The 16815-nt window shown below is 39.4% G+C and overlaps 1 protein-coding gene across 1 annotated transcript in view; it reads left to right on the top strand.

Moving 5' to 3' along the window:
• The first annotated feature begins 547 nt into the window (after positions 1–547).
• Positions 548–16815, top strand: part of LOC111869924 (cuticle protein 19) — a 49801-nt gene continuing 33533 nt past the window's right edge. Inside the window, exon 1 of the mRNA XM_033753670.1 lies at positions 548–597. Within this exon, the coding sequence (XP_033609561.1) occupies positions 592–597 (6 nt within the window). The 5' untranslated portion in view covers positions 548–591. The remainder of the gene's footprint in view (positions 598–16815) is intronic.

The raw sequence follows: 16815 nt of genomic DNA, 5'->3' as shown, positions 1-16815 counted from the left end.
CACTCGAAAAAAAAAAATATGTATTTTTGTATGAGTCAACTGCGTGCGCTTTTTAGACCCCTTCTTTATATTTAATGTATTCAACTGAGTGGATTTTATGCCATGACCCATAGATAAGATACAAAACAAAGATTTAGAAGTAGTTACATGATGACGGAAATCGCTAGGGAGCTGATATTTTCAACTTAACTACCCCTTAAGAAACCAGCCGCTCAACAAAAGATAAAAGACCTTAAAAACTGTGCTCACATAATTTCAGCATCTTTCAGAAACAGAACGCCTCATAATACGAATGTTACAGCATGTAAGTTTCTCTATTATTCTGTACTAAATGTAAGTTACGAAATGCTGTGTCTCGGTTATTCGTTTTCTTTAACGTGCGAGCTGAAGCCATGTTCTCGTGACTCTCATGCAAGGGGCACGCCTCATGAAAGGCTCGCAGACAGCAGGACCATATTTCTCAACCCACATATATCGATCCGGTCAATCGTAACACGAAACTATTACACGGTTATTCAGACCGGCAAAGGCGACAGATTTGTCACAACTTCAATATCGTGGCCTGGGATCGCACACTGAAAACTACATTACATGGAGGTGAGCAAGAGGTCTGTTCCACGCTTCGGCCGGATTAGCCCCAGGAATCGTCACTGGTATCTATTAAAACTTTTTATGAGGGACTAGTACAATTGCTTTTTTACCGTTATTTTCAGAATGTTCATTTATATTTTCATTTCTCAATATTTGTTTCTGCAGGGATAAGCGGGTAGGTAGGGCCTGCAGCAGGGACAAGTGAGCTGACGAAATTTGTTTGTCTCTACCGGGACCATATCGTAGTCCCATATAACAATACTGTCACGTTTATGGACGGGGTCTTGACATGTAATTGGGCTTATTGATCACTCCTTGTGCAATCGCTAGTAATCACAATCAATCTTCAGCCGAGCCCTTCTTCCTGGCCTGTCTAGGACTCACTCAATTCTGACTCGACTACGACTCTCTACTGAACTTTTCTGGAGCAAATTCAAAGTCACATTGCGACTGACGGTCATTCAGTCAGTCTTCGTGTCGAGCCCCATCTGGGGTTCATGATCAGATATTTATTATTGTTTGACAGTTACGGTCTTACTATTGTGGGCGCCCTCTCTGACGGGAGAAAGAGTCTGTTTTTGTCAGAGTCATTGTCTGCAGTAGTAAGTCATTTGCTGTAATGTAAAGAGTATTTATATTTTACATGTTAATAAATGTATATTAAATATATACAGGGCTTCTATCACTCCAGGCTCAGTACAGCAAATTGTTCCTTATTTCTAGGAGCTTCCGCTACAACGGCAGTCTAATCACTTGAACGGTCATATACTTGACCGGCGCCAAGTTTAAGCCTCTTTCTCTTGGAGTTAGAGTAAGTCACTGTTATATAGCCTCTGGGCGGACTCCGTAGAAAACACGTCCATTTCCTAGCAATGTATCTCCACTGTTGTCGCGTATTGTTGCAGGCTTTATTTATAAACGGGCTGTTTACCAGATCGTTGCCTAACAATGGATATATACGCCGCAATATGGATGGTAGATGCAGCGTGTGGTGACAGCGAAAATCTAAATTTTCAAAGATGTTAATCTTGTGGTTTTAGAAGTCAGTAACTTTTCCAGGCAAAGTCTCACTTTTGTAATTACAGGCAATAATACTTTTGCTCCGAGCTTAAAATCTCAGTGATAATGGCGCTATATCTTATGATGTCTACACGATAATTATCTTACCATAAATATCTTGGACAATCCACATCTCTATGTCCTGCTGGACGTTTCGATACATGGTATTTGATTTCCTTTCATTCACATGTGCTCGCTCCATTTATTTTACTTGTCTCCTTCTCATTCAACTAAATTATGAACCTTAACCGCAGCATGAAATTTCATTACCATGAGATGACACTTGGCTGTTGGTCTTAATATCTTACATAAGGATATTCACTTCCTGGTGTTTTAATTCTATTATTGACTCGATTACTGAACACAAGATAAATATTTGAATTGTCACAGTTTTGTACTACTTTGATTCTGCCTCCTTAAGTGATATCAGTCCCAATCAGAATCTTATTCATTCATCTGTAATCTGTCAAGACGACAGGTCCACAGTCTCTTCCAAAACAGTTCCTCCACTTGATGCGATCTAGAGCTTTCTCCTTCAAATGAAAATATCCTCTTCTGTCCCCAAGGTCATCCAGCATCTTCTTACGTCTTCTTCCTCGTCTTCTGGTCACTTCTATCCACCCCTCTATCTTTCCTTCCATAACTTCTTTTAGAAGGCAGTTACCGCGTAAGATATGAACAATCCAATTAGCCTTCCGTTTTCTTGTTTCGTGTAGGATATTCCTCTGTTCACTGACTCTAAATCACACTTCTTCATTTCTCACATAATCAGTCCAACTGATCTTCTCCATCCTTCTCCAACACCACATCATATGCTATATAAAATTATATTAAAAATCGTTACTAATTAAGATCTTACATTCGTAACGTCATAATTTTCTTTAGTTTATGGAATAATTTTATCTCCAAACGTATTATATTTTTCCCCGTCATTCTTACGATTTTCTTGTTTTTTGGTGGTGACGTTTAGCTTGTCTGAAGTCTCTCCTTGTATATCATTAAACGTAAAGTTTTCCTTGTGCTGAACTAATTAAGCATTTCGCCATGAAGACGTATAGGGGAGTGAACGTATAAATCCATATTTTCTTTATCTCGAAACTAGCTGGAAGTGATTGATCTGGTTAACGTCCCGGCCGCTTTACCCCCAGGGAAAGAGCCCCTGGTACCCATCAGTTAGGAGGTTGGTTGGACCCCAGGGTCGGTCTGGACGACGTAGAGAAGCGAAAATTCTTGACCTTACTCGACCCCTCAGTAGTCCAGCTCGTAACTAGCAGCTATACCGACTGCGATATCCCGGCTGCCCTTCTTGTTCTTCATACACTTATTAATTCTACCTCTCTTTGGGCTGAAGCCAGCTTGCAAAATATAAGCCAGTCCTTCCTTCTGTCATGCACTTTACTGCAACGTCACTGCGTAAATATATCCTCCCTCACATGCAAAATGTTTGAGCGTTCCTGTATAGAACAATGATGGAATTAATGGAATATATCTATGGTTCTACAACTTTTTGCTGAACCTCTGCCGTTTTTTTCAGTTTCTTGATCTTTTACCTATTCGGTAGGATCAGTCGGGGGATCAGCCCGTCCCCAAGGCCGCTACCTACACACAGAACAACACAAAGACAGGATAAACCACATAAATATCCATGACTTAAGTGGGAATCGAACCCACGATTCCCGCGTTCGAGCGAGCGAAAGCAGTTCATGCCTTAGACCGCGCGGCCATTGTGATCGGCAGAAATTAATATAGCAGTAATTTTAATCCTGTACTGGGATGATGACACTGCGTAGCTGTTAACTGCAGTGCCAAAGTTTCTGAGATTCTTACTGCCAGTACCTTTAAGGCTTTGCAGCTTTGCAACTTTCTTCTACACAATTCTTTCACACACACAAAAAGTAGGATCAGCAAACAAGCTAAGTTTTCTATAATCGTGAAACATTATGACTTCAGAAATGTAGCACAGTGTCGTAAGACTTTTCTCCAGAAAATGTTTCTTTCTTTTACATTAAAATGGACTAGTGCGGCTTCCACAGCATAAGTTCATAATACAAGTATTATTATTATTGATGATAAAAAAAAATTAAAAATATGAAGTTGAGGTTGTCTTCAACGTCATTGTGTCTGATCCAACTATTATGGAAAGCTATCAATTGTATCGTAAGGTGAAAAGACAAAAACGAAACACAATGGCAGGATTTATGATGTTATAAGTCTGTCTTTAGCAAGGAGTATTGTGTTACAAGTCAGTATAAAGACGAGAATAGCAAAAAGGATATGCACACAATCCAGAGGCAGGCATCGCCACATAACATGTAGCAGCCTTAGCCTGTCCTGAACTGTGACGTAATGCTCAGTGACCGAGGTGTGGCAGTTACAGATTAGAGGAAATTCCAGCGTTCTCGATGGTTCTCGGTTCTCTACATTAAGATTTTTATTTCAAAAGCGTGCAATAAGTGTTAAGTAGAGCAAAACGTTTCACGTGCCGCTTGCATCAAGCTGATACCTCCCATCAAGAGTGACTTAAGTAACCTTTTCCAATATTGCATTCTTCCAATCGCACACGTGTTCTCTGTCGACAAGAATCCTGGTTGGTAAGCATACTGAGATAACTGTGAGACATCAGCAACTTACACGGCTTACAGCTGGTTTTCAATTAAAGAAAAGATGCTTGTCTTTAGCCTGTTTACGAAGATGCTGGAAAAGTTTTTTTTAATTAATTTCCTTTATCATCAAATAAATGAAGTCCATATGAATCGGTGTTTATAAGCGGGATAACTCTTGCGCAAGAGTAGAGGGTTATAAAGACGATTCTAAAAAGAATATTACATCCGTTGTAAATATTATCAATGGTGGGTTGATGATTCACTTATATTAGCATAAGGCCGCGCCATACCTCAAGCGGTTAGTCGATGGCTTCCCACCGCGGCGGCCTGGGTTCGATCCCGGGTTTGGTCAAGCAGGATATGTTGTGGACAAAGTGGCGCTGGGGCGGGTTTTCTCCCAGTACTTCGGTTTCCCTTGCCAATCTTCATTGCACCAAATTCTCCGTCATCATAATCACCCGGGGCAGGCTACAATAGGTCAATCAGTGGCTGCCGTGCCGATTGGACCCAATTAGACTCCACCCCCCACTAAGCGAAAATTACATTAGCATAATAAAAGTAATCGGAATGAATTAGTGAGATAAGTTGATCTTATTAATAGAGCGCAGGTGTGATACTGCAAAGATCTACATTCAACCACGATGTCGGAATTTAGACTGAGGTAAGAGATCAAATTCATATTTCAAATACATTTATCTCCATTCAACTAACTCTACAGAGCACAGTCATTCTCCTAACCGGCCCAAAGTTTCCCTCTTACTTTTACGAAAGTCGAAGGTTTTTTTTATATTTCATCACAATGGTCCTCCACTGCGTCCCATTCTGAAGTTTCATTCATACTACACCTTCGCATCAAATTCCTTCAAGATGAATTTCAATATTACCCTCCTCTCCAAGGCTCCTTCAGGTCTTCCGAATGCATTTTGCATATATCTGCCTCTTGCGTGATGCATATCCTGACTTCATTTGTCACTATAATATTGTCACGTGTAGGATGGTACGCGCGACTGAAATGGAGGGTTCTAGTTCTGATGATTGAATATATTGGCACTTTGGTTATAGTCTCTCTTGAACTACTGCTGATTTACACACTTTCCATTTCACCGTTACAAACGCACTAGGATATTCCGACTTCACTAGTCGTCTCCTGGCAACGGATCTCAACAAAGAAACTAGCACTTCAAATCACTATGAAGTCCTCTTGCTATTTCTTGTTTAGTCACCCTGGAACTCAACTGCACTCTTAAAAACTGTATATGTTGCGGACGTTCCGCAGCAACGGCCAGTGTTTATAGATTCACTGCTTAGCAACGGGTATATACACCACAATACTATCTGATAAAGTACACATATTAAGTAACTTCATGAAGCTGAGCCGTTTTTGAGAAGCCGCCAATTTTGCAGCGACTTAAGAACTTCCCAGAATTTTATGGAACCCCAAGGTTAATTACCGTGTTCATAAGAGCACTTCATTGGTCCTTATCCTGAGCCAGGTCAATCTAGTCCACACCATTCCATCCTATCTCTTTAAGCCCAATTTTAGTAATGTACAACCTCCTACGCCTTGGTCTTCCTAGTAGTCTCTTTCCTTCTGACTTTATCATTTCTCTTCTCCCACATTCGTGCTAGATATACCATGATTTCAAGTTCTGAATTGTTTTACTGACCTGCATGTGGTGTCCAGTTATGCCATCGGAAGCAAAGCTAAATCCTTCCTAAATACTTCCTCTTCCCAGTCGCTTAAAATAACATGGCGGATGGGCGAGGTTTGACGTGACATTGCGCTCAGGTTCCTAAAGTATTGAATTATAACTTACTTACTTATGGAGCTGAGTCCTTCTTGAGGAGAAGCCAAATCTGCAGCTGCTCAAGAAATTTCCCAACATTTTATGGAACCCGAAGGTTCATAACCGTGTTCACAAGAGTCCTCCACTGGTCCCTATCCTGAGCCAGATAAATCCAATCCATCCCATCCCATCCTATCTCTCTAAGATCCATTTTAATATTATCCACCCACCTATGCCTTGCTCTTCCTAGTAGTCTCTTTCCTTCTGACTTTATCATCAATATCCTACATGCATTCCTATTCTCCCACTTTCGTGCTACATACCCCGTCCACCTCATCCTCCTTGACTTGATCCCTCTGATTATATTTGGCAAAGAGTACAAGTTATGAAGCTCCTCATTATGCACTTTTCTTCAAACCCCTGTCATTTCATCTCTCTTCGGTCCAAACATTCCACATATCATACAGTTCTAAATGGTGCGATTTTCTTCATTCACACATTATACCATCTTATTTATATCCGAGAGTTTTCCTTAGTACTCTAAAACACTACTTTATTTCTATCGCTAGTTTTCCCGCTATAGTTGTACATAATCCAAATTTTATGAACTTAGGTTAGGTTTGTATCTTGCACGCTCATTGAAATCTCCAAGTTTCTACAGCTTTTCCAATTTTACTTTACCTCTGACACTGACACTTATTCCAAACGAATATAACTCTTTTGTGTGCAGCGTTTTGTGCACCTTGTCATAAAATTGCAGCCTTCCAAAGGAATCTGAGCAGGATTTTAGCTCAGACCTAATTTATATTTTCTTCCAGAAGTATGGACTGTTATATTTATTTAGTATTGCATTAAGCAGCTGATCCCAGAGCAGCAGATGCAAACCAAACTCGAATCACGGATATTTATTCACTATTTTGAATGTCGCCCTGTTTTATCTTGCCGTCAGAGATACCTTAAGATTATATGATCACACACATTAGGAATCCCAGTTAGTACCTAAGCAAAATAAACTAATCAGTGTCCTTAAGACCTAAAAGCTTGTGACGATGGTATATTAATATAAAAATTATGTTTCTAGACATTATTCACCGTCCTGTTTTTATCTAAAAACACCGTCCTCTTTGTATTTTAAAATACAATGTTTCGGAGACTGGATTCTCTTTCCGTCTTCAGGTAGAAGTTAATAGAGACTAGTTCTATCAAATGTGCCAAACAGAATCAAAATAGGGGCATTTTGGTACGAAAATAGATTCAGATTGATTCTAAATGATTTCTATGATGGTGTATAGCACTCAGAATTACTGGAATTTTTACCTTTTCCATCATCCGGTGTTCTAGAGAATAGAAAACTTGTCCTTTCAGAAACTGAATCTGTTTCCATCCTCGGGTGGGGGGAGAAGACACCTACTGAGTTGTGTCTCTTGGAAAATGCTAACCTCAGTCACTCGACCTGGTTAGTCCAGGTCCAGTTTCCGAAACGATGCGTTTTATATTCTCTAGAATATCGGACGATGGAAAAGGTCCAAACCCAGTAATTCTATATTCAGTGTGTTCACAATTGTTCAGAAAAGCTGGCTTTCATGAACATGTCAATCTATAGATTCTACTGTAGAAGAAATTTTATGATCAGCTGGTCAAATACAAAATTTGAAGTAATAGACATTACACTATAGAATTAGTTCCGTAGGCAGTTAGATCGCATTTTGAAATGAACTAATCTTGATTAAAAATAAATGTTTATTGTAATATATACTGTCTAACGTTAATAATGAATAACTCTTTCATATCGCAATAGCAAATACATTTAAACTCACACGGCAATGCTTAACATATAGAGTTTCCTGTGGTTTGCAAACAGTAGCTACTAAACAACACACACAACTCAGTGTATAATAATTTATTTCCTGACCATTAGTAACAGTTGATATGTAACTGGCTACTGTGCTGCTACCTACCTACAATCTTATAAACAGGAGGCTGGGCAATTTATTGTTAATTCATGTAAACCTTTAAGCGAACATTCAAGTTAATTTAAAATAGTACTAAAATGCAGAAAACTAACTCCAATATGCATCAGAGCACGCCTTCGAATAGGCGACGTTATCAAGTGGTATGGTCATTTATTTTTTTGCCACTTTAAATATTCATAGGGTACTAAATATCTTATAATTGAAGTGAATGACCCAGAAAAGCAGAAATAACAACAGTAGTCGTTAATGTGATTTATGATTGTAATTAGAAGACACTGTGATACCTCTGAGGCTGGTGGCTGTTAGAATCAGGTAATAAGACATTTTGATTGCTGTCTATAAAAATAGAGAATATGTTCGACCTTCAAATCATCGAGTTGTGCTTAATGCGATAAAACTGAGAAAGCTGTTGTTACTGAACGAATTTATGACTAAAGGTGGTCAATGTTTTTTGATTGAATATTTGAAAGACTAATATGAAACTATAATTTTGCCTCTGGTTCTGTATGGGTGTGGAACTTTGTCTCTGACATAGACTGCGGATGTTTAAGAACAGGGTGTTGAGGAGAATATTTAGACCGAAAAAAGATGAATTGAAAGGATGCTGGAGAAAGCTACATAATGTGGAACTTCATAACTTGTACTTTTCTCAAAGTATAATTAGAACGATGAAGTCAAGGTGGATGAGATTGGCTGGCATGTAGCACGAATGAGGTGAAAAGGAATACATATAGGATATTGGAAGGAAAGAAAGAAGAAAAGAGATCACTAAGAAGACCAAAATGTACTCGTAGGTAGGTGGACAATATTAAAATGGATCTTAGAGAGATAGGATGGGATGGTATGGGTTGGATTGATCTGGCTCAAGATAGGGATTAGTGGAAGGCTCTTATGAACACAGTAATGAACTTTCGGGTTCCATAAATTCCGGAGAATTTCTTGAGTAGCTGCACAATTGACGGCCTCTCATGAAGGCCTCAGCTCCATGAGTGAATGATTGGAAAGAACCTGCTCATGCGAACTAGGCCATTTTGGTTCAGTTTCGAGTAAAACATTCATTCGGATAGAGGTCTACCGAACACGGTCTTGCAATGCTTCAGCTGATCCGTATCTCGAACGGCAGATGTTTATCTTGCCTTATTTGTTCCCCAAAGCAGGGAGACTGATGAGGTGACCTCTGCATATCTGGCTGGATGTAAGAGGGAATTCTAAAGGCAGAGGCAGAAGGTGCCACAGATACGTTGATTATCTACCAGGCTGTAAGAGGTCACATTGCAGAAGACAGGGACATCGATACCGGCTGCTTTGAGGAGTTCAAAGCTCACAAAGCTCCACCTCTTGACTTGGGGACAAAGTTATGAATGGAGTTCCTCACTTTGACAAGCCAACCTATTAGTAGGGTAAAGGTGCCATATTTCGAATACTTAAGGTAGGAGCAGCTTTTTTAACAGAATAGTTAACTATTAGTATAGAGAACCCTCGAACATCGAATGGTTTGATGTTCGAACAACTCGAAATTCGAAAAAATTTCAAGGAAAATCCTGTTTTGAAAATCTATTTTTCTATTGCTAATGGGGTGGGACTAAGTCCCTTGTACTGCGGCCACTTCTGGCCTATTGTACCAGCTTCAGGTAATAGGTGAGGGTGATTGTGCAGCATTTAGTGGAATGAAGATTGGCAGGGGAAACCGAAGTATTAGGAGTAAACCTACCCAAGCGCCACTTTGTCCACCACAAATCCCACTTGAGCAGACCCGGGATCGAACCCGGGCCGCCGCGGTGGGAAGCCAGCGACTAATCGCTTGGGCTATGGCGCCGCCTTTTGAAACTCTAACAAAACCTGAAGAGTCGATCAAAAATTACGTGATAGTCACGTGGTCGCCTTCTCTCTCTCTCCCTCTGCTTGGTCGCATGCGCAGTTGCTCTTTCAGTTCTCCTGCGACTTGTTCAGTGAGCGTCTCGCAAATTCTGTCTGTTGTTAAGCGTTTTATTCAAATCTTTGGGCTATTTTTATATTATTTTTAGTAGTTTCCATTCATAATGGCACCAAAGAGTGTTACTAGTAGTGAAATGCATAGGAGAATCTAGTTTATTCCAGATAGAGGAAGGGCAATTCACCTTCGAATGAACAATAATATACCTCCTACTATCATTATGGATTGATTATTATAAAGTATTGTTATATACGTACTATTATAGGCAAAAATGTTCCAGCATTTAAATTAAATATACTTGCTTTACCATTATTTACCTATATCATCTTTTAAATAGGCACTTAATATTTTATATTGGGTAAATCTTGGGCGGCTGGAACGGATTAATTCAATTTATATTATTTCAAATGGGGAAATATAACTTGAAACTCGAACAACTTGAAAGTCGAACCGTCTCCTAGAACGGACTATATTCGAAATACGATATTTCACTATGTACTTTATTTAAGCACAATAGACCACTGTAGGTCGCGGTGCAAGGGCTAAGAAGGCCCACCCTTTATACATTCATGTACTTTATTTCATTCAGGTAGTTTCATATATCTAGTATCTCTTAAGAGAATTAGTACTTATTCCGATAAGGAATGCATTATTTATTCAAGAAATAATGAAAATAAAAAACAGTAGAGAAAGAGTCTGTGAAATTGGTAACCAAGTTTCGGATAGGGCGGTTATTTATTTGAGTTAGGTAACAATTGTTTAAGAAACATAATTCATAGGAAAGGACCATAATAAAGTGAAAGACACAAAAGAGAAAACTAGGACTACAGTAAGTGAAATTATAAAGAAGAAACGATAATATTAGCAAAATATCAATTACATGAATATGTGCGAGATAGTAACATATTTTTCAACAGACGTTTACGTCAAGTTACATCTTTATAAAAAGAAAACCATTTTGAGTCACAATTTAAATTCGACTGATTATCGAGTGCAATACTCGTAAAATTAGGTTTTTCAGTAAACCCATTTTCTTGTCACTCACAGCCCGCACTGCACTTCTCATGGAGTCTGTGGTCCACTCCTTTTTTTTAAGATTGTATAAAATAAGTTTCACAATTTCGGAGGCTCGAAAGTCCCAACCGTCTTAAATATCCGAAAGTAGGCAACCCAGTACTGATCGAAACATGGTAACTTCAAGCGGAATTGAAGATTTTGTAAGCAATGGCAGCATGTGACAGGCATATTATATATATATATAAAACTGAGTTCGTATAAATTATGTGCAAATTAAAACTAATCTATGGTTTCGAAACCTTAGTTCTGTAAGTGAAAATATTACATGAAATTGGTAGGAAGGGACACATTGACGGCAAAGCAACATGTTTACTTCGAAATCCAATCTGCCAATGTTGAGAAATTGGTTGGATAAGAAGTGAAAAGTCACGGAGCGGCCACCTTAGTGCTTCATTTACTTCCTGAAAAGCCATGTTATCCGAAACTAGGCGCCTAACCGAAACATGGTTGCTTGACCCTGCGTGAATACTAGCATTTTAGCGTACATTTCTTTCTGTCACTCTGTTTATACGCCATGATTTCAAGTTCTGAATTGTTTTACTGACCTGCATGTGGTGTCCAGTTATGCCATCGGAAGCAAAGCTAAATCCTTCCTAAATACTTCCTCTTCCCAGTCGGTTAAAATAACATGGCGGATGGGTGAGTTTTGACGTGACATTGCGCTCAAATTAGGTTCCTAAAGTAAGGAATTATAACTTACTTACTTACTTACTTACTTACTTACTTACTTACTTATGGAGCTGAGCCCTTCTTGAGGAGAAGCCAAATCTGCAGCTGCTGAAGAACTTCCCAGCATTTTATGGAACCCGAAGGTTCATTACCGTGTTCACAAGAGCCCTCCATTGGTCCCTATCCTGAGCCACATCAATCCAATCCATACCATCCCATCCTATCTCTCTAAAATCCATTTTAATAGTGTCCACCCACCTACGCCGTGGTCTTCCCAGTGGTCTCTTTCCTTCTGGCTTTCCCACCAATATTCCATAAGCATCCCTCGTCTCCCCCATTCGTGCTACATGCCCTGCCCATCTCATTCTCCTTGACTTGATTATTCTAATTATACTTGGAGAAAAGTACAAGTTATGAAGCTCCTCATTATGCAGTTTTCTCCAACTTCCTGTCACTTCATCTCTCTTCGGTTCAAATATTCTCATCAACACCCTGTTCTCAAACATCCTCAGTCCATGTTCCTCCTTTAATGTCGGAGACCAAGTTTCATACCCATACAGAACCATAGGCAAAATTATAGTTTTTTATATTCTAATTTTTATGTTTTTGGACAGCAGACAAGAAGACAGAAGATTCTGGAATGAATGGTAGCAAGCATTACGCCAGTTCAATCTCCTCTTAATTATGAACTATACCAGACAGCAAGAGATCTACATCGTATTACAGTAATAGAATGTACAATATTAACAAGACGGTAACGCGAAGAATTTCTAAAGCTTTTAGTTCCACAGCGATAAATAATGAATCAATAGAATTAGACGAGTGGAAATTAGTACTGAGGTACATAACATATGTACATATTACGCGTGCTTATGAAGCGTGGCGGTCGTGTGAATTTTTGTTGTTATATACAGCAAATTTAATGTGAACAGAATCTGGTACAAAGTAATAAAATTTTAATAACAACGAAGGTAATAGGCCTTTAGGATTAGAATTGTATGAAATTGAAAGTATTCTTTATGAATTATGCTAGTACGCCTTCATATATAATGAGAATAACAGGATTGTAATGACCAATTTTGTGTACAAAATTAGACTACCATTGTTTTCGGTAGTGTTACATTTAAAGCTATCTGGAAGTTATTTTTAAATTTATCATTCAATATATGTACAGTCGTTAAATATGACAATATAATTAAAATGGGAGTATGGTATGGGAAGTGGAGTGTATTTAATGTTGTTCAGGATAGGGGCTAATAAATGGACCCTAAAACAAAGTATTGAAATTTTCGACTATCATAAAGGGAGGAGACATTTCAGACTATCTGACCAACAGCTAGCTTCTTACGAACGAAATTAGTCCATAAAGTTAGTTATGTAAAAATGGTAAATTTGTCGGTATGCTTAAATAATTAATCACTACACCTTGAAGGCGTATGTATAGATCCACATTTTCTTGACCTCGGCACTAGTTTGAGATGAGTGGACAACTTCACGCTCCTACGGCTTTACCCTTAGAAAAGAGCCCCCGTACCCATTGTATAGGAGGTTGGGTTAACCCCAGAGCCGGTCTGGACGACATGGAGAGGTGAAAATTCTTGACCTTACAAGGACTCGAACTTCGACTCCTCGGTCGTTCATTACGTAGTCAGTCGCTATACTGACTGCGCTATCCCGGCTCAAAGTTAGGTCTGTGTGTAGCATAAAATAATCATCACTTCGTAATTACTTTCATGCTAATAACTGATTCACGTAAATTATACTTCTGTAATGATGCAGTTCCAGTGTGGGTTAAATTGAGACCGCATATTTGTGCCATGTTGATAAATAACTCGTTACTGTGCAACACATTTACTGGTATAACTTCACGCATCTAGATCAGGCAACATTCTAGTTTTACAGGCACAGGCGAATACATTCTTTTCTTTGCGTTCTTTCACTTTTACCTTGGATGTTGAAACTGTACATATATATAGCTGTTTGTCCAGGGTTAAGGTGTTCTAACTGGGTAATTAACTCAGTTTCACCTTACCTGGGCAAAGAACTCAGCCATTGTGCGCTTATTTGTGATCGCCTTTCGTTCCCTACAAGATTGACAATGTTCTTTATGATCGACAATATTTCAATGAATATGGCTCTAGCAAAGTAGGTCGAGTTACTTGTTAACTAATCTGTATTCAAATTGTTTGACGGTAGTTGGAACTACTTGACTATGTTGCAACACGCACAGGGTGTAACAGATATATGTTCCTTCCAGTTCTGTAACGTATTAATATATCTTTCTTCACTGTATACCTCAGAAAAATTATGAAAATTCTCACTCGCGAAGTCCCTTCTCGAGTCAGCATAAAACACAGAATTTTAGAGAGAGAAGGGAGGGACTTCCCACCAGACGGCCAAGTTTACATAAAAATTTCCGTCAATAATGCAACGATTTATTTCTTAGTCCACATTTGCTTTCGCTATTAACACAACATAATTCGGCCCAAAACGGCCACCCTATGGTGTCTAATTATGCCAAACCTGCTACATTGCACTAAACACTGTCCATTCCACACGGGCGAAACTGAACATTTCGTAATTAAACTGTTACGATTGCACTCAATTCTTGTGAGTTAAATCTTACACTTTACGGTTTTTTCCTTGGCACTACAGTCCCAGTGGGCCTAGGCCTACCTCCATGAACTTCTCCGTTCACTTCGATTTTTCTACATCTTAGACACACGGTAGGACTCCTTGGGCGGGTGATCAGCTCGTCGCAAGGCCTCTATCTGTACACAAACACAGAAAAACGCACACAAACACCCATGCCCTGAGTGGGATTCGAACCCACGATCCCGGCTTCCGAACGAGCGAAGACAGTGCAAGCCTTAGACCGCTCGGCCACCGTGACCGGCACACGTTACAGTTCACTCCGCTTAAAATAAATTAAAAATCGTTAAAATTTTTAATTACATACACCTCCTAATTCCATCTCAAAAGGGGCGTCGTCCACATTACAACGGGCTTGCATATGGAAAGGGTGAGACGCTGCAATGACAACAACCGAAGAAGGGTAGTATATTGCTAAGACAAGTGGACGACGTCCCTTATGATGCTGAATTAGGACTTTTATTTAATTAAAAATTTTAATGATTTTTTATTTATTTTAAATGAAGTGAACTGTAACGTGTAAGATTTAATGCACAACAATTGAGGACAATCGTAACAGTTTAATTACCAAATGTTCAGTTACTTGCATTTGGAATTGACAATACTCAGTGCAGTGTAGCAGGTTTGGCATACTGGGACACCTGAGGATGACCGTTTGGGGCCGAAACATGTTGTGTTAAAAGAGAAAGCAAATGTGAATTAAGAAATAAATAGTTGCATTATTGATGGAAAACAAGGTCGATCTATAAAATCTTATGTGAAATGAACACTCTCTCACTTGATATGTCTTATATGTAAGAAGGACTACGTTAAGTTCAGAATTTCTGTCATCTTCCTGTAACCGTGACAGTGAGGCACAGAGGCAGAACAGTCACTTTGTCTTGTCAAGCCTCAGGCGGCACCTGGGCTACCTCACACCGTGACTATGCAGTACTTAAGGCGGCTGCCCTCTAGCAATCCGCCTATTAATAAAATAATAGCTAAGTAACCCACAGACTACTGGATTTCTTAATTGCTAATGGTGTTAATAATGTTTCCTGTCACGATACTTACCACGATCGAGCCATCCGTACGAAACAAAATAATTATTCTGGCTCTAGTATTCTACAACTCCTCATAGCTGCAAAATGAATGAAAAGATAACAGAGAATATAAATTTGTGTCCGTGTTCAATTTTAAATTTGATTAAAGACTATGAATAGGAGCCTGGGTAGCTTAGTCGGTATAGCGACTGGCTACTAGTTGAACACCGGGGTTCAATTCCCAGGAGGCCTGAGACTTCTATTCCTACAAAGTCCACATCAGCTCTGAGGCTCACCCAACCTCCTACCCAGTGTATACCAGACGGTCTTTCACCGAGGGTAAAGCGGCTGGGACCTGAAGCTGACGAGTCACTTCCATTAGTTCCACGGTCAAATATGGTGAAACTATGCATCCACTTACCCATATGCCTTCACGGTGTGATGCTTAATTAATTAAGTACAAGGACAACTTCACTTAAAGGCCTAAGTAATAAAAAGTACAAAAATATTCCTTTCAGAAAAAATCGAAGCACACAAATTCTTTCTTCATCACAAATAAACATGCGTGTAAAAATAAGAAGTTAAGAAAATTATTATTTTTCTCATCTCGTCCGCTTGAACACTGGGATCGTGAGTTATAATCCCACTCGACACATGGATGTCTGCGGTCATTCTGTATTTGTGTTGTCCTGTGTAGACAGAGGTCTTGCGACGGGCTGATTCCGGTAAAAGGAGTCCTACCGACTGTCTTTAAGACTGAGAAACTGAAGTGAAAAGGCGTTTTACGATGTCCTATGTTCCAGAGGGAGCAACAGGGATTCAAAAACCCGCCTCTTCATTAAAACAGACTTTATCTTAATGGCGTGGATAATAGGGAGATACGAGTAAGAATAACTTGTGAGGACGTGTAATTAATTTGGTCGAATTCCGTTTCCTGATCGACCATCCGGTTTGGAGGTGTGGCTGGGAACCTCCTGCAGCCGTCCTCACATTATTGTCCTTGCAGTGGCAGAACCGTGTTTCAAATGAAAGTATTACCTCTGCCAAGCCAACACGACTTAACCGAGCCAAGGCTGAGAGTTCATAACCTTTAATAGTGCCGTTTCCTTTGCCAGTCCGGGCGGCCGCGGGGTCCACTCCTTTTTATTGTTATTACGTAATGCAGTTTTAAAAATTAGAACGGAAAAGCGGTTAGAACAACACGCTGTATAACAACTGCCTTTATACAAGAAGCGTCTTGCGCAGTATAGAGAGAGACAAACCTGAATGAAGAAATATAATGAAATTTACGTGTAGATAAGTATGTATATTAATTTTAAAACCCTACCCTCGAAAACAAACCTGTTTCCATGTATATATATATATATATATATACAATATAAGGGGTACGTGCAGCTTAGTTGGTTGAGACACTATGCTACAAGCCGGAAAGCCACGGTTCCCGAGGTG

The sequence above is a fragment of the Cryptotermes secundus genome, unplaced genomic scaffold, assembly GCF_002891405.2.
Source record: "Cryptotermes secundus unplaced genomic scaffold, Csec_1.0 scaffold1064, whole genome shotgun sequence".
In the NCBI taxonomy this organism is placed as follows: Eukaryota; Metazoa; Arthropoda; class Insecta; order Blattodea; family Kalotermitidae; genus Cryptotermes; species Cryptotermes secundus.
Note: the sequence above shows the minus strand (reverse complement) of the source record. Positions and strands in the feature narration are given on the sequence as shown.